Below are 18,849 nucleotides of genomic sequence, written 5' to 3'. Positions count from 1 at the left end.
CCTCCCTCCCTCCCGGGGCTGTTTCTTCCTCGGCCCCCCGCCCCTCGCGGTGCCGCCGAGCCGAGCCCAGCCTTGCCCGGAGCCGCGGACGAAGCGGCGGACAAAGGCCCGGTGGGTGCGCGGCACGGGCAGCGCCTGCCCCTTCCCCCGGGACGCCCCCTCCCCCTGCCCACCTCCCCCCAGCCATTTTAACTCGGTCCCGCCGAGGTGGTGGCAACTTCACTCGGAGGCGAAACGCGGGCGGGCTCCGCGTCTCCTCGCCCCCGGGGTGAGCCCGGGTCCCGGGGGGATGGAGGGGGGTCGGGTCTCCTGGGGGGCGGTCCCTGGCGCGGTCGGGACACGGGCGGGCGTATTTCCACCTATTCCGGCCGTGCGGCGCGTCGGGGCGAGGGTCCCCGGGCCGTCGGTGTCGTGCGGAAGACGGGGTACCTCGGCCCCGAGGGGGCGGGCGGGCGGGCGGGGGTCTCCGGCTGCCGAGAGCAACCCCGAGGAGTTCACGGGATTTTTCCTTCTTCTCTCCTCCTTCTCCTCTCTCCTCCTCCTCCGCCCTCCTCCTCCTCCTCCCCCCGCTGCTCCTCCCGCTCCCCTTCCCGCGGCGGGCCGGCGGCCGCAGCAGACGCCGCGCTGCCGTGAGGATGCCGCAGCTGCCGGGGGCCGGGGGCGGTGGGGGGGACCCGGAGCTCTGCGCCACCGACGAGATGATCCCCTTCAAGGACGAGGGGGACCCCCAGAAAGAGAAGATCTTCGCCGAGATCAGCCACCCCGAGGAGGAGGGCGACCTGGCCGACATCAAGTCCTCCCTCGTCAACGAGTCCGAGATCGCCCCCGGCGCCAACGGGCACGAGGTGCGGGGGCTCCGCGGGGCAGCGCGGACCGAGGGGGCGCGGGGTGCCGGCGGGCTCCGGCCGCCGCCGCGGGGAGGGAGCTTCGGCGGGGCACCGGGGAAAAATTTCCCATAGCAAAAGAAATCAGTCGGCCCCAAATCCTGTTTCCAGAGGTGCGCCGGGCAGAGCCCCTTCCGCGCTTCGGCCCGGGACGAGAAAGTTGCCGCGAGTTCCCCGACGGTGCGGTGGTATTAGACCTCAAGGAGCCATGAAATTTCCTCAGTAAAATCAGCGGGGTCGGAGCATTAGCTCTAAACTCTTTAAGGGATTTGCATAAAACTGTTTGGGAAGAAATTCCCGACTCTAAAATAACTTCGGGGGAGCAGGGAACCTGCCTTTTTAAAAAACCTGTTTATTTTTTAATTTTTAATTTTTTTTTATTTTTTCTTTTCTTTTTTTTTTTTTTTTTTTTCCCTAAAGATCTGCTAGGGAGGGCAACCTGATTTTCATTAGTATTTTTGGTATCTTTTTACCAGGAGTGTTTTGACCACCAGAGCGTCAAATATTTTCCAGAAATGATCCACTTTGATTAAATGCAGGGTGCTTCTGCTAGAAATGCTTTGCAAAGCCCTATAGTTATTCACGTTGTCATAAAACGATAGTTTACACAAACGTTTCTGGTACAGTTGCCTTCCAAGCGACTTAAGAGGAAAAAGAAAGATGTTTATCTTGTGCTCTTAATTCCTCTCTTTCTTCAAGAAACTGTAGCAGCGCGATTGATAAACGAGCATCCATACAATGACTTTTCTTCTTTTTCTTCTTCTTTTCTCATGGTGGATTCCTTGCGGTCAGGTTTCCAGGCAGACTCAAGCACAGGATTCCTACCATGATAAAGGCAGAGAACACCCTGAAGAAGGTGAGACGCGCACAGTCCTGTCTTGCAATGTTGTCCCTCTGTGACTGTCCACACGGTCCTCAAACTGGAACTTGGTTTCTTTTGGAAAACATACATTTAATATCTTTTGGGGGGCAGGGATGCCAGAGCGCTTTCAAAGCGCATTTAAAAAGGAGATGAACGTGCAGCGCATTTAGCTTGAGTGACCAAATGGTATTCCAGTTGTTTAGAAACTGATAAGTAGGCCAAATGGATCTTCACTGAAGAAATAACTATTTTTAGGATATCAGCTTAAATACATCTATCTCTTCACTCACACAGTGTACAGCCGTGTTCAGAACCCCTCTGCTTTTCCCCATAGCCAAAGTCTGTCACTTAAATCTCCTCTTTCAAATCTTAGTACGAACAGACCTCCTGCATTTTTTAATGTACCAACTGGTTAATTTTGATTGAGAAGGACAGAGGAAATAGCAAAGTTCATCGAATATCACTTAGGAAGGTGGACACGTGTGCAAAGAATGTGTGCTGTGAAGGGTGGGAGATTATGTTTAAAATCAAATGCTTATCATCACAAGCTAAACCAGATTATAAATTCCATATAAAGACAGGCACAGTTCAGTCCTGGTGCTTTCCAGGACTTTGTGGCCATCTTCCTCCAAATTTGTAATTAAACAGCCTAAAAGCAATGATGTCCACGCTCATAGCGTTTGGGCAGTGAGGGGGAGGTGTTCAGTTGTGTATAGGTTTCAGCTCTGCATCTTCTTAAAACCTCACTTTCAAGTAGTGTCCTTGTCAGCGGGCATGTTAGGTGGGAGATCTGTTCACCCTATTTGCAGGACCTCAACCCAAACACTTTATTTTCCTACCAAATAGCCTCCCTCACTTGGCTTCCCTCTTGACTGTAGTACCATGTGTGCTCAACAGCCCCCCTCCCAAATTGGTAGGCTCTCCTTCCAAGCCACCCCCTGCCCTTTAATTGTTCCCAATGAGCATAGCCAGAATGAATTGTTCGCTGCACACACTGGCTCAGCAAGAGAAAGAAATTATTATATCTAGTTATCACAGCCTTGTCCTCCCTTTCCTAAGAATGATGTTGGAAACTCATGCTGGCATTAATTCTGAATTGACAAATCCTAGAGGCATGTATAAAATTGGGGAAAACTGCTACTTGAGAAATGTGATGTCATTGCTGATGTGTCTACTTTGATTTGAATGAGTACTAGCAAAATAATTTATTTTGAGGCTATCCTGTATTTTAAACATAAGATCCTCACCAAGAGTACTCCCTCCTTTAAGAATTAACCCTTCCTAAAAAAAAATAAAAATGTTATTACAGATTTCTTCATATTGTTTTCTGTCACCAGTAATTTCCATGAGCAAGGAAATGTTTGCATGCAGGACATTTTCATATATTCACAGTACCTGTCTGAGTGCTCTAACTCATGAGAAATGCATATGTGGGGAATAATGTAATCATTGTTTTGTCTTCCATAGGAAAGCATCCAGACAGTGGCTTATACAGCAAGGGACCATCATACTCTGGTTATTCTGGGTATATCATGATGCCAAATATGAATAACGACCCATACATGCCTAATGGATCTCTGTCGCCACCCATCCCCAGAACAGTGAGTTATCTCTTCCAAAAGCTGGTTTTGGCAAGCTGGGTTTCCTCCTGTTTGCTCTGCAGAGTCTACTTACAGCAGGGGTCTTTTGGGTAGCTTCAGTGGCGATGAAGGTTGAGCTTCTACTGTTCAGAGCCTCTGTCCAGTGGAGTTTGAGAGCTCTTAGAGGTGTTGGTTGTGATCACAGTGGAAAAGCTGAGATTAATGTCTGTGAACAGGGCTGGGGGCTTTGTGGGGGGAGCCCTGGTTTACGACTCTAGGATAATGTACAGCAGAATGATGTAAATGCTGTCTTTGTAGTGACTGGGACAGACGTGAATTTTCTGGCTTTAAATCTGTTGAGGAAAATCAAGGGCTGGAAGCAGAACTGCTAAAGTTGCTTGACAGTAAGATGAGAAGATTGGATTTTTTTGTTTTGTTTTGGTTTTTTGTTTTGGTTTTTTTGTTTGTTTGTTTGCCTTCAGATGTGGCATTGCTCTTTGCTGATTGATATTTATTTCCACCATCAGTTGGTCTGCGTGAAGGCTTTATCTATCTGGCAGCATTGCTTTGAAACATACTCTGTATCTTCAGCCAGAAATTGTGAAATGGTCGTTTAGGAATTAATATCAACCATGATGCAGTAGTTACAGCTTTCCCTTACACTGTGGCGAGCACTGATTCTTCCAGGTTGGTCCCTCTGTTTCCATTGGCGTAGATGCATGTTTAATGGATTTTAATGTACTTTTAATTTTGGATAGTCAATTCCCATTTATTTTTGTAAGCCTCTTGGTATACATATAGAGCAATGGAGAAGCAGTGTTAAAATGAGCTGTGGAAATTATATTAGTAGAACCGGAGTGGAGCGGGAAACAATTTGCTGGTAGGCATCCTGCTGGAAAAATGCCGCTGCCGTTGTGCATGCTGTGATAGGAGAAGTTGGATGCTGTTACTTCCCTGTGATAAAGCAGTTTTCCTTCTTAGTGGCTCATAGATTTTTTTACTTGGAGGTCTCTGTCACGGCATTGTTTTCCTCTCTGACGTTCTTGATTATTATTCGGGACTGTGGCATTTGACTTCAAAAACCAAAAGAAGGGGGTCTCATCTGTATTGGTAATTTGACAGCAGCAAAACATGTTAAATTAGTGTATATTTGGAGTCGGAATGACAGGGTGTTTTGGCACTGGAAAACACATGGATCTGCATTTGCAAGATGCAAAAACTCATGCAATATATTGCTTTCTATAGCTGTGGCAGGTTTTTGTGTACAAATTCCAGATCAGAGGCCTACAGCCATTTAGGGTGAAGCATGATGATCACAGTCTGTTGATATTTGTTGTTGTAAACGTTGTTCTACAGAAAACTTCCTTTTGGATGTATCATAGGGAAAAGCATGCAGTTTTTCAAAGGGCAGTGAGACTCAAACGTGCTCTTTGGAGGACTAGGAAACTTCAGACTTTTTTTTTACCCCCTCTTTGCCACGTTACCTTCCTAAGAAAGTCCCGAGTGCCAGTGCATGGCTTGGAACAACAAAATCCAATTTAATTATTCACTGAGGATTTTCTCCATATATGCATGCCGTGGGGCTGCCACGCTTTACAGATCTGGCATCAGTGCCCTCAGAATATCATCTTGCAGAGGCTCTTGTCTGGTACTTGAGGAACTGCCCTTTGTGGGTGTGGTGGAGGGGAGCAAAGGGGGAAAACGCATCTTGTTTTTAATTGTAAAGCTGCCGGCTGAACATCTGAGGGGCTAATTTAGTTCAGTGCTGCCCTTGCATGTTACAGCAGCACCACTATTTCAATAAAACAGTGCTGTTGCAGGGCTGCAATGTTGACATAAGCCTGGAGTTCTTTCAGTTTAACCACAAGGCTACACGCTTGAGTTATTAAATAATTTTTTTGTTTAATTGAACTGTAATCTTCGCTGGGCTCGTAGCTGCCAGTTGGGTTTTAATGCGCGCGAGATGAAAACGCGGCGCCCGGGAGGTGACAATCCTCGCTCTCTCCGTGCCTCTCCACGGCTCCCGCGCCGCGCTCTCCTCCGCGGGGTCCCAGCCGCTGCCCTCCGGGTCTGCTCTGCCTCCCCTTCCCAGGGCAGCGGGGCCAGGAGCAGCTGAGATCAGCAAGCACTGGAGGCAGAGGTCTCCCCTGGGGTGTCAGTAGTCCCCAGCCATTTGTGCCTGGTGTGTACCTGTGCCCTGACATTTGCATGACAAAGACGCTTCTTGTTGATGCATCTGTTGCCTGGAGGTGTTAGCCAGGATTAAAAAGGCGCCCTGGGGCGCTGAATCTTTTTTTCCACCTTGGAAAGACCCGCTGACTGCAAACTGCCCTGGGGCATGCACCCCTGGGGAATGCTGTCCAGACACAGGGCAAGGACCATCTATGAGAAGGGAGAGCAAAGCTTTCCTGGAAAGGGAAAAAAGTTACTTCCATCACCATATGTAGAAGGGGAAAAAAAAAAAGCCTTTTTTAAAAAAAGGCGAATGTTTAAAAGCTTGCTTTGTAAAATTAAAAGTACAAATCCATTGTCAGACACAACTTGCCTAATAAACCATAATAAAAAAAGGAAGTCTAATTTCAGTGTAGCTTTTGAAAGGGAGAGGGTATTTGAGAAGAATGTAGAATCTTCCAAAATCTGCTGTTGTCAGAGAGGTCTTGTCTTCCCCATTCTCCTCCCCCACATGTTTTTTTTCTTTTTTAAATTTTCCTATTTTGCTGGCAAGAGATTTGCTATTTCCAAGTTGTATTAGTAGGAGCAGGAGAGTGTTAATTGCAGGTTCAGGCCACGATATGTGTTCTTATCAGATAGGCGGGTAAGTGGAGAAGCGCAGCAGTCGGTTTGGGTGGCTGCAGGAGAAGCGGCGTGTGATGGTACCAGACCGCAGTGGCACCTGGTGAATGTGCATCCTGTGTGCTCGAGATATCTCTTGGTGGTTTCTGAGCAGCACAGGGGGACTGAAGATGGGAGATGGAGACAGCTGTTTGCTTTCTAACGTGTGGGTTTTTTCCTTTGGTTAAGAAGATTAGTTTTGGGGCGGCAAAGCTTTCTTGACTGTTTGATGGGAATGTGGGAACAGAAGAGGTGACTGTAGAAGGGTAATTTCTCCATCTTGTAAATTTATCCAGAAGATAATTTTGGATTTATTTCTCCTTCCCCATAAATTAAACTTCCTATGGAAAGATAGGGGATTTCTGCAGCCTGCCTTTTGTCTCTTATGAGTTCTTGGGGTCTGGGTTTCTTTCTTGGTGGCTCAACTGCCTCTCTGTAGCAGCTGGATGTGTTAAATAGGTCAGAGGATACAATGTATAAACATTTTATGGCAACTTCCACAATGCAGCATATCTGAAAATGATGAGGAATTTCTCCAAGAGAATTGGATTGCTAGGAACAATGCAGGACTAGCCCAAATTTTGGATATTCTTTGTATGTTTCTGCACGGCTGGGGGTATGGAGTTGGTTCCCATCTTGAAGAGCTGATGTCCCAGGAGATTCAGAGGATAATATGGGCAGAAAGAAGGATGAGGGTAGAAATCGCAAAAAATTAGTGGCTACGGAGCCTCATGAGAGGGTTTTGTTTCCCCAGCTACAACTTCTGTTCCTCTGAAAGTGGGCTGATTCACTTGCTTGTGTGGAAATTTTGGAGCCCCAGGGGGAATGTATGGGAACTGCAGAAGGACACAAACCTGATTTTTTCATTGTATTGTCTTTTCCCGAGAATTTGCTTCTTCTCACTATGCAGTTGTAGGGAATAGCTGGGAGCTGTGGTCAGCTGAAACCTCCCTGGCCCAATATGAAACAGGCTTTCACAGTGCAGGAGTTGTGGCTCGGCTCCTGCTCCCGTATCACCCAGCAGAAAGCTTTGCTCTGATTCCCAAGTTGGCATGGGTGCAGGATGCTTGGGGGGCCTTAGGCAGCTGTAGTCCTGTCACAGATCTCTCTTCCCTCCACAACCCCAGGCCCGTGCCTGAGGAATGGGCAGCTGAGGGGCTCCACAAGCCAGAGCTGCTCATCCAACACCGAAGCTCTGCAGCGGCACACAGCTTCGCAGTGCAGTCGAATGATGCCGATTAGCTCCTTAAATAACTTTGAAATCAAGCACAGAGGTGCACAAAGCTGTACGGAAGCAGAACTTGACGGAGTGTGTTAACATTTGCCCAGGGAGGAATTTTAGTGCTGTTTTCTGAGGAGCTCAGTCTTGCCAAATGGCAGTGCCTGGAAAGAACAGGAATCTGCTCAGTCCCAATAGTGGGACCTGATTGCTGCAAGTGTGTCTCTCAGCTGCTCAGGCAATCACGGCTGATCAGTCCAAGTTACGAGTCGGGCCACTGTGAAATAGAAACCCAAGCTGTGAATAGGATAAGTTTCGGTGGTGTTTTCTTTCTCCCACTTAATGAGATGAATCCTCCATTTAGAAAATGAGGCCAAAGAAGTTATCACAGTGGCTCTAGGTTGTCCTTGTCTGAAGTTTGGTCTGGCTGCTCCTGGTTGGACCTCCAGGCAGAGGTACACCTCCAGGTGTACAGTTCATTTTTACTGTGATCTTTGGCACATACTGGTGAAGGGAACACCTTTTCAGCTTTTGATGCCTCTTCCTTGTCACATTGATGCAATTAGAAAATATATATAATTGTGAATGGGCAAGGGGAAAACAAAATGTTCTCCTAATGTCTCAATGCAGAGGCAGCAATTGCGTGTGTGTGGCTTGAGCAGAGGCATTATCAAAAACACCACCCATTGCAAATCATCAAAGTTGGAGCTTTTGTACAGCAATACCTGTATGTGTTTATATCCTGAATATCCCTTTTTTTTATATATCTAGAAGCAGACTCAATATAAACTTTAAATGGTAGAGCTTCTGCTTACTTTTTAAAGTGGTTTAAGCAAAATGTCATTCCTGTCTCTTTTCCAACTTAATCCCAGCCCAGAAAAAATGTTAATAAGAATAGTTTGTTATGGGCTGCAAGTGCCAAGGAGGATATGGCTCAAGAAGAAAGCCTGAAGCTCCACAGGTTCAGGCATCAAAAGAGGAAAAGGCTTTTTCCAGATAGTTGCAGTTGCAGGCATTGATAGTTGCATGCCTGCAGGCATTGAAAAGCCTGGGTACCGGGGCCTGGCTTCTCTTGAGTGCTTAACTTCTGTTTACAGTTAGCGAAAATGCCTCCTGATATGGGAAGGAAATAACCCACACAAAAGCATTTTACTGCTGCTTAATATTTCTGAAGTCCTATCAGAGGCATGGGCTTTTTTTTTTCCCTAGTAGTAAAACACCATGCCTCTCAAGAAGACAAAAGAGACAAACGTGCAAGAGTCATGGACACGGAACATTTTGCGATGTGAGGTCGGTGTGTGTGTGCCGGTGTGTGATCTCCTGTGCGGCTCTCATGTGGATGGACAGTGATTCAGTGTCTGTCTGGTACAAGGGAAGCACTGCTGGGAGCCAGGCAGTCTGTCCTTGACCTGGTCGAGTCAGGATGTCCTCAGCTTGTGTCCTCCCCGCTGCTGCAGGGAAGCCACGAGCTGTGACGTTCCAGCTGTGCATATATGGCTCCCATTTACCCCAAACTGCCCCGTCCGGGGTAGCAGGCGTTCCTTTCCAAGCTGGTTTTGGTTGTAAGAGATGTTTGGCATGAGGGCAGCTCTCACCTGGCTGTTGGGTTTGGTGCCTTTCTGCAGGACACCGGTGGCAGGAGGCACAGCTGCCTGGCGTGCTGCTCCTGCCCAGGCACTTAGGGATTAGTGTCTCTGTTGCTCCAGCCCTTCGTAAGTATTAGATTCACTTAAGAGAATTGCATTCAATCGAGCAACCCATTGGCTTCTATTTGAGACTTGGATCTTGTGGATATGTTTATTTAGTTTGGGATTCCCACTTCAAAGGAATCTGTCCTCTCAGCAAGAAAGTGATTGAGCACTTAAATAAAAATGTATTCATTGAATCTTTGGGATTGAGCTAAAAGTGCAATAGGGAGTTAACATGTGCACCAACTGTGCTAATCAGTCAGGGATTGCCTGCTCTCCTAAAGGGGAAGAAAAGGGGCCTGAACTGCCTGAGGAAAAGTGGCTGGCCTTTCGTGGCTTCTGGTGGTGGTGGTGTTGCTTGCTGGGGCTTCAGATGGAGGATGAAGGACCTTAGAATATCTTTGCCTGTGATCTTCAAAGTTACCAAATCCCTTGTGTAGAAGAGCATTTTCATGGAGCTGAAAGGTCGAGTCAATGATGGTTTATTTTCTTTAAATGGCTGTGGATATAGGTAAGGTTGAGGCATAAAATCAATGGGATGAGCTTAGTCAACAAAAATTACAAGTGCAAAGTTACGGGGCTTTGATTGAATATTTATAAAATGGGCAGCTCAACTTAAAAAGTAAGTGTAGTGCTGTCACCAGCTGTAACACATAAACCAGAGAATTGCTTTGGCTGGGAGTTATTAGGCAAGCCAGAGAGCAGGTAATTCCCAAAAGCCTCTGTCTATCCAAACACTTTCAATACTGCAGCCCCTTACTTCAAACAGTGCCACAAGAATCAGCAGGCAGGTCTGCTTCGCCCAGACGAGGGCAGGGGAAGGAGTCCCTTGGGAAGGGGTACTTCATGCAAGTGTTTGCTGTGAGGTACCTTCTGACAGCGTTGGTGCTTCAAAGGAGCAGGGCACACAGGCACCTGCTCGTGGTGCAAGGCAGCCCCAGTAATGCTGCTGGCAGAGAGCAGCAGAAAGCTGCGTGTGTGACCCTTTTTTTTTCCCCCCTCCTTTTCCCCTAATTGCTTTCTGAGTGGGGAAGCTTTAAAATAGTTTGAAACAGGTTGGTGCCGCACATCCAGCACAGTGCCAGGCACTGCACATACCCAGCAGCCCTGCTCTGAGAAACCTGGAACTTGTGGGAGCTGCAGTGAGCCTCACAGCGTCAGCACAAGGAGTGAGATTGCACAGAATTGGAAGGCATGGTGCTGGAATCCTGTGGATACTGATGACAGCTCAGCTTCACCTTAACTGACTTGAATAGAGGTGTGGATGGGGTTGCAGTCAATATCCAAAGAAAACCAGTCTGGAAATTGTTTGATTCATCACGTGCATTCAAAAACAGGGAAAGGGATCAAGGGACTTCTGCTGGGCAGTTTTGTTGGCTCAGAGGTGGAGAGCAATGAACTCTAAAATGCTATCCCTGTAGGCTCTATATTTCTAAGCAGGCATCCTAGTGACACTGGCTGCTCAGAGCTCTCTCTGTAACTGGTCACTTAGCTATGCTATAAGGCTCTATTTCTTCAATTTTCTGCCTTTTTCTGTGTTTCAAAACTGCCTCAGAGGTTTATCTTCGTGACCGTCTGTTGTCTCTCCACAGTTCTGGCGTATCTTTTTGCCTTGATCTTTCTTCATCCCTATCAAGTCTTGCATTGGCAAGCTTTCTCTAGCACAGAAGAAGTACGATGTGGAGGTGACGATTAAAGGTGTCAGCGCTTGTCAAATGCAGACCACGGTCTGGGAGAGGGCCTTTTGCCTGCTGATGTGTTAAAATGCAAATGAACTGTGTCCAGCAACACAAATATGTTTACTTTGTTTAAATGCCACAGTCCAGCGATTCGTTGAGGGTCTCTCCTTTCTGAAGTTTGAGTGGTGCTGCATTGGGTTCAGGAAGCTGCAGTTACAAGTGGTCACTGTGTTTTTCCTCGCTCTTTATTTTGCTCCCTGTCAGTCTTGTATTTCCTTCATTGTAGTTTCGTGTCATTCCCTTTTGCCCTCACAACGAGCAAGGTTCTTGCCACCAACCCCGTCCCATGCTGCAAAATTCCGTTGTACATTTTCTTCAGTTAGTTTATATGGAGTGGCTTCACTCTCACATCTGTCCCCTCTCCTCAATTAAGGCTTTGTGGCAGCTTGTTCCATCCTTGTGGTCTGGTCAGCAGCATTTTCGTATCTTAAACTGAAGACTGCGTACAGAAAAGTTGAGGTGAAGCAGGAAAATCGCCTTGTGGGGACCCTTCCAAACTGGGGGAGGCTGATTTCTCCCCTGAACCTTTGCATGTGAATTAGGCCCTGCCAAGTGTAAAAACTGTCCTTGTGCTCACATCCAGGCCCTCCTTTTTCAAATAGAAAGGTATGTGCAGGCTCAGCCTCTCGGGGAGCTTTTGGGAGTGGGGCAGGAGCTCACAGGTGAGCGAGGGTCAGGTGGGGCAGCCCAGGGTGATGGGACAAGCCCAGGTCCCCTGCAGCCTGCTGGAGATCAGCACGGGAAGGAGCAGTGAGCTCACCCAGCTGGCACTGGGATGTAGAGGAAATAAGCCATGCATCAAACATACTGGAATACATTTTTGAAAATTCAAGCAATTAAAATAGTTTACCCCCTTAGAATGCCCCTAGTTTGGCTGCCCTCTGACAGTAGCATGCTGGGCTGGATTTTGGTCTGGTTTTTACTGCCCAATTGCCTCCTGCACACAACTGAAATTCAACTTGAAAAAATAAGTTTCAAACAAACATGTTGGATTTGAAAAAATTGTTACTCAAAACCTTCTCTCTTGCACTTTATTTTGTGTCTTAAATACTCTTGCTACAGGGAGAAATGGATTTATGGTAGATTTAAGGAGAAAGAAAAGAAAGAAAACTTTAAAAAGCTTAGCTCTTAAGTGTGTGGATCTTTCAGGTTTTGTCAAGACTTTTTTTTTTCCTATCAGTTATTTTGAGGATATTTCTAAGATAGTAGTGCAGCGATTTTGTTCTAGATGTTAATCTTCAGAAAGAAGGGTTGGAGTAGAACCACAAGAAAATGCTAATTTTTTGGGTGACTCCCCAGACAGCTTGACAGTAATAATGCAAACACTTTTTTTTTTATATAACTGGCAAATACAATCTTCTTATCGGACTGACCTGTAAGAGGATGACTTCATGCTTTGTAATAAGGAAATATTAAGAGACTGTAGGAGAGCTGGTCAAAACGCTGTCTTGAAACATTTTTTAGTTCAAGAGTGCTTCCTAAACAACTTGTGTAGGGAGCTTTCCCTCTTTCTTTGACACTAAATCCTTCCTTTTACTGCTTTTTCTTTCCCAAGGATACGTGTGTAAGTGAGAATAACGCAGGCTAATGGGGCAGAACAATAACTATTCAGTCAGGAAATGTGGTTGAATCAAAGCCAGTTCAGAAACCCCTGTGTTTGGGGCACAGGCAGACTTCCTAGGAGAAGGAGATCTCAGTGGTGAGTTTGTGAAGCTGGTCTTCCAGGACTCCATGTAAATACAGCTGGATAGCTATGCAGTAATGCTTACTGCACAAAAAGTGCCCTTCTCCTTTAAATGAATCTCCCTGGCCAACATCTAGTGGATAAATTATTTTTTTGGTTTCAGTCAGTGGAAGAGCCTAAGGGTGGCCATTGCATTTTTCTTCAGGAGGTGGCGTGTCCTACACAGCCCACGAGCCCACAGCTCACAAGTCAGCTTTTCTGTCAGCTGGCCTTTCCTGTGTTCCCTGTGCTTCCTCTCCCTGCTCTGCTGGGTTCTCATAGGAGGGGATGGCTGGTTAAGCCAGTGGCTGAGATCTGATCCTAGGAGGTTAAGCCAGGACTGGCAGAGGTGCCTGTGGTAAGAGAAATGCTGCTGGTAAGTTATAGCTATAGTTTTGGGGCTGCAGCAAAAGTTTGTGCCTGTGCAATTAAGCATGAAATAGGTAAATTCTGTGTATAATTGCCCAACCTAGAGTGTAGCATGAGGACATGACCCGTGGAAATTGCGGTGCGTCAGTGACTGCCGGCAGATTCCTGGGAAGTATCCCTGGCGCCCACACTGGCACTGGGGTTATTTGAGTTTTTGTGCATGTGGATGTCCTGTGCTTCCCTCCACCCCACTCCCAAAGCAAAGACACAGTCTGGGAGGAGATTTCTGCAAATGATGACCTGAAAAAGCAACATTTGTGTGGAGCCTTAGAGGAAGGTGATGGCAGAGGTGGGAACAAATTCCGTATTTCCTGAGTTCAGTTTGGGAATTCACCTGAAAGACAGCTCACTTCTAAACGTATGTTTCTTAGGTTGGTTTTGTTTTTTTTTATGAAAGCAAACGAGAAGTCTGAGAAAGTAAAAACTGAGATGTGTGTGGTGGAGGGAAGGAAAATAAGAGGATTAAAACAGTGCAGATAGGAAGAAAGTTTGTGTCAGTGCTGTCTGTGGCTGTGTTTCGTACCTAGCTACTGAATGAGCAACAATTTACTGAAGTAGACTTTCTAAATAAAAGCAAGAAGGGGCCTAAGAAAATTAGCCCAAATAAGTTTTTGTCAAAAAACAGACTTTGTGTTTTCTCATTTTCCCTCCCTGCCACACAATAACACCCATATCTTCCCACTTGGTTTTCTGTTTGCTCTATCCCCTGCAGGGGAGCAGGCTGTTTGCCCTCAGCATCATTATTTTCATCCCCCACTTTTGTCTCTCTCCCTCTCAGAAGTTCAGCGCAAACACAATTAGATAACGAGCACGGTGCGCTCCCTCTCCTGGGAACCTGCCATTGATTCGCAGCTCTTGCACACAATGTGCTGGGAATGACCAGCCAGGGTTTCTCTGGCTGCCCTTGCACCGGCCTGCTGGGACTTTTGGTGTTTACTGTGGGAATGGGAAGACCTCAGAGCATCTTTTTGGGATAGCATCTCGGCAGCAATGGCATATGTTTTCCTCTTCCAGCTGTGGTGGGCATCTCCCAAGGCCTCAGTGATGTCCGTGCCCGGTGCCCTGGCAGCTTCTGCTGGGAAGAATGGTTTGCAAGGAGGTGCCGGCTCATATGCAGCTGGAAGCTTTAAACCTTTTCCTGAGCATCCTGAAATATCTTCTGTTTTAATACACTACAGTGCAGCCAGGCTGTGTTCACTGGAGCACAGCTCTCAGCTCCTATCTACATTTCTTAAGCAGTGTGCCCTGGTGCCATTGCCCTGCCAGAACTATCCAGGTCATCTGTGGCGTTTTCTTTTGTTTCTTCACACCGCTGTAGCTACAGCTGACACTCTGTGGCCACAGATGGTGGCTGCATGGTCCCCAGCACCACAGCCAAACTTATAACTCAGTGCTGTTGTGGTCCTGCAAGTAGTCACCTTGAATGGATTTCAGTTCCTGATTTCAGGAGCTGGTGAAGTTGGGTGTCAGGGTCGCTGGCTCTCTCTAACGTGGTTACCAAAGAATCCTGCATGAGGAGAAGCTGTGCCTCTGTTTGGGCACGGAAAATGCTGCCTGTGCAGGTTATGGAGTGGGCTGCACGGGGTGAAAACCTGGCAGACAGCCTTCAGGTGCCTCTTTTGGGCTAAATAGTGTCTCTTGAATTTCACTGAATAGCTGCAAAACAGGAGCAAGCTTTCGAGAAAAAGTATCAAGTAGCAAGTGAATCCTCGGTAAATGAACACAAAAGTCCCCGGAAGGGAAAAATTAGCAGTAATTACAGTAAAACGTACTTTTTCATCATAGTAATGGCTTGACATTGAAAGGTAGGGTTGCAGCATCGTGTAAAAGTTATTTTTCTTCTGTGTCTTCATAGTGGTGAGTGTTTTGAAGACCTTTGCAATGCAAAGTTTTTGGAGGCTGGCATTCATTTCCAGATACTTTAGGCTCCTGGTGGGATAGGCAGGAGTTGAATTAGCTGTCCTGCAGATAATGGCAGCACTGTTTACAGTGACGGCTTCAGCTCCCTGTATCTTGCCTGTCTTCCCTCTGTGTTGCTTTACAAGCATCCCTCTGCTTATCAGAGTGAACACCAGAGCCACGAAGAATTAGTCCTGATTTTAAAAAGCAGGCTGTGCAGAGGAAACAGTAAATTTGTTGGGGATGGCGGGAGAGTAGAGGGAGGAAAACCTCCAAAACCTTGGATTACAACAGAAAAGACTTCTATCTTGATACTAAAAAAATGATAAAGCTTTTACATCTTGGAAAAGAGCTTGCCACGTTTGACTCCAATTTCAGCCTCAGTATGATTAGTCTTCTAAAGAACAGTCAAAGTGAAAATGAGACAGTTTCCCAGCCTTGAAATGACAGGGACATAAGCTCTGTGTCCATAGGGAGGGAGGCCAGATCCCTTTGCTGTTGTCTTTGAGTCGGGGTTTTAATGACTACAGGGAGGAAAGGAGTGTTAGTACAGCAGAACAAAAAACGATACAGCTAAGAGGAAATTATTTTTATTGCTAATAACATGGGTGCTCGTAATGTTTAATTCTTTACACCTTATGCTTTATTTGCACATTCTTCCTTCCTCACCACTCCTCACACTGTAGTGGCAGGACCATATATCAAAATTTCTGCTCTTAAAGGCTCCTATTCAGTGGTTTTACCATGAATAAAAATATTTGTCAAAGTTGCCCTGGTGCTCAGACTGGGCAGCACACGCACACAGAGTGGTTCAGCTGCTGTGCCCTCCTGAGCTCTTGCTTTTTACATCTTTCTTATCCTCCCTCCTTTCTGCTGATAGGTTTTTAAAGTTCCCTGGAAATACTTTTTCAGGGTAATGTAGATGTACGTTTAATTAAAATTCGGGACAGTCTTTTCTTGCTAGAAATGTACGTTTGTTTTCACCAGCAAAGCCAGATGAGGAGAGGGAAGGAGCGTGGGAGCATTTGATGCCTCTGAAAACAATATTGTGGCAAGAGTAGTTTTAAGGCAGCCCAAGAATTGTCCGTATGTCTGGAGGAGAGGGAAGCTTAAATAAAGCTTTGCAGTGTTTTATACTTTTAGGTCATTATTTATCTTTTAGATAATTAATGGAGATTTAGTGTTTGCCATGTGCTGTGTGTCTGGTTTAAGGTAAGTGAACTACTGTCAGTTTGCTGCACGGAGCTGCAGAGGGGAGACAACAGCCTGGGCATCTGCATTATTTTCCCTTGCATCAGGTGCTAAAAGTTACTAAACGTACTGTGAGTCACAATATTTTTTCCCAATTTGACTCGCTTGCCCAATCATATTTTTACTTCAGCCTCTAGGCTTGAAAAAGCATGTGCATAATCAGTTCATTTTGTGTGGTCTAGGCTATAAAAATGCCCCCTCTGTTCTTTCCATATGAAAAACGTGTTTTTAATTTTGGGGAACTTATATAATTTTCTGTGCTTTCTTTTGTATCTCAGATTAAAAACAAATGCTCCCTTCCCCTAACTTTGCATGTTCCAATTATGGAGTTGTGAAAATAAGTCATCCTTCAGCTTTTGTTACTTTAAAACAGCTATCGGTGATGTCAGAGTCAATACTAAAAGCATTAAGAATGCTGGCAGAATGTAATGCAGCTGCAATCCAACATGATGTTGGAAATGGGGTTGAGAGCATAAAGGCTTTCCATATTCCCAGGGCGCACAACTGCTCGCGGCCTTGGCTTTGATCTCTTCAAAGGCTGCTGCCTCCTCCTAGATGGAGAGACTTGGCTGCCACTCGCTCGCATTGAAAAAAGGCAGAGGTCTCTATTCAGGCAGAAATCAATCACTGTGCAGAAACAATTATGTGTAATTCAACCATCATGAAAACAGGGTGAGATTATGGGTTTGTTACCTGAGTGACTGCGTGGAGATGGGGAGCAGCGGACGCGGGAGTCCTGCTGACATGCCACATCTTGATGACAATTATAGACACATGAATGATGTGGCGGGCGGGGGCGGCAAGATGACAAATGCTGGTCACGCTGTCCAGCAGAGCAGAAAATGAGGTTACAATTGGGAGATAATGTTTGCATATGTAACCATATTTCAGCAAGCTGGGCAACTTCAGGGAATAGCCGAGGCTGGCAATTGTAAACAAAGTCCGTGTGTGCCACGACTGTCGGCTCTCCGCGATACAGAAATGTGTGTGAGCGGTGAGAAACCCGGGTGCCACGTCCTGAGGAGCTGCTTGTTTAAAACAGCCCAGAGGCGTTTTTGTCCGGGGGGGGTGGGGAGAGGGAAGAATTGCCTGGGAAAAGGAGAAATCCCCAGAGTTTGGCCCTCAGAAGGCAGAGGAAGCAAGCAAAAATCCGTCTCCGTTCCTCCGTGTCTCGGGACGGGGTGGTATTAGCATGGCAGTGAGCGATGGCTGCTTAGAGCGCATCTCCGTTCTCCTGCCTTCCCCTCCCAGCGGGGATTTTCGCTGGCCTCATGGCAGCGCATCTCTGAGCGAGAGCATTTCTACATTTGCATGGTAACATTTTGGCTGCCATAGGCTGCTGGTAGTGTGACGTGATGCTCAAAATATCTTCTGATGTATAATGGCCTCCTTTAATTAGGAACTTTTTTTTTCTTCCCCTGAGTGGTAAGCAATAGCTATCTGTCTTTAAAACAGAACTGGCATGTGCAGTATCTGCCATGAGAATATTTATTTAAAGTATTATTGCCTATAAAGTCTCAAAATAATTTTCCTCCCCAAAAGGTAAAATAAAACACAGATGACTGATTATAAAATGGTATCCCTGCTCACTTTGGTACACAGGATGAGCTTTACCTTTTATACTTCTCGGGCTTAGACATCAGAGGCGCAAGAAGCTGCTTTGAGTTACAGATCTTCAAACAATAAGTCAAAACAAAAAATCAATCCCTCCAGTCCCTGGGTGCAGTTAGCTAAAGATAAAAGAGAAAAATAAAGTTATGCTAAAGCAGATAGAGGAAAGGAACAGATATGCCAAGGAAACACAGAGGACAAGTGCAGAGTTGAAGTGGGCCTAGTGTGAGCCAACATCAATGAATTTTTGTCTTATCAAAAAGTTTTAGGGTTGCCAATTCCTTTCAAACTGGATCCACTCTGCTCCAGGGCTGCCTGAAGCGTTGTCTTCAATAAAAATTGCTTCTCCCTACCCCCCACATACCTTGCTCTCACTCCTAAATGTAATCACATGCAGGGATTAGGCTGCACCTCACTCAAGGTATGGAACTTCACTGCAGACTTCAACAGTAAATCAAGGACTCTGATAATCCCTTGTTATTACAAATATGAACTGAGATTTCTTTTTGAGTATTTGGTGAAAGATGTGTAATCTCAAAAAAAGCAAAACTGTTTTCTGCTGGGGTTATCCCTTTGCCTCCCAATAAATTTAAATTACAAAGGAATTTCCAAAATAGATTTTTTTCATAGATTTCCAACATTTTTTTCATCGCTGATTCATGAAAATTTTAAAGTCAGTTAACTACCTTTATTGAATCAAGTATGTGGCTTAAGCCTTAACCTATAAAGAGAAAAGCATTGCACCTCAGTGTTGTGATACACAACCTAAATCCCTCTGTGTGTCTCTTCAGGACTGACATCTCAGGGGTCTAGTCAAACCAAAAAAAAAGCCTTTTTTGAAAAGAGGACTGTTGGCTTTGACCTTCTTCTGTTTCTCTTGCATCTTTTGGGGTGTCTATAATAGAGGTGAGCATGTATTTGTGTACTGTTGGGAGAAGCTCAAAGTATCTCTTGGCATTCCTGGATCAGGACAGCTGGTGCTGGTACCTGGCCATGGGCAGACAGGAGATGGTAATGCTTCAAGTAATAGCTACAGAAAACATATCAATCCAACCAAAAGTGAATAATAGACCTAGGTTCCATATTGTGTTCAAAAATACCCAGAATTAACTGATATTCAAAGGATTTCTGG

The 18,849-nt window shown here is 45.9% G+C and overlaps 1 protein-coding gene across 5 annotated transcripts in view; it reads left to right on the top strand.

Moving 5' to 3' along the window:
• The first annotated feature begins 13 nt into the window (after positions 1 to 13).
• Positions 14 to 18,849, top strand: part of LEF1 (lymphoid enhancer binding factor 1) — a 71,082-nt gene continuing 52,246 nt past the window's right edge. Inside the window, exons 1-4 of one of the 5 annotated variants that reach the window (XM_015625799.2) lie at positions 14 to 111; positions 617 to 845; positions 1,677 to 1,740; positions 3,214 to 3,347. In XM_015625799.2, coding sequence (XP_015481285.1) covers positions 636 to 845; positions 1,677 to 1,740; positions 3,214 to 3,347 — 408 coding nt within the window. In that variant the 5' untranslated portion in view covers positions 14 to 111; positions 617 to 635. Of the gene's footprint in view, positions 112 to 554; positions 846 to 1,676; positions 1,741 to 3,213; positions 3,348 to 18,849 lie in introns of those variants that run through there. The other 4 variants (XM_015625800.2, XM_015625801.3, XM_015625804.3 and 1 more) reach the window with 4 other exon arrangements.

The sequence above is a fragment of the Parus major genome, chromosome 4 (genome assembly GCF_001522545.3).
Source record: "Parus major isolate Abel chromosome 4, Parus_major1.1, whole genome shotgun sequence".
NCBI classification, from domain to species: domain Eukaryota; kingdom Metazoa; phylum Chordata; class Aves; order Passeriformes; family Paridae; genus Parus; species Parus major.
The sequence above is the reverse complement of the archived record's forward strand: the minus strand, read 5'-3'. Positions and strand labels throughout refer to the sequence as shown.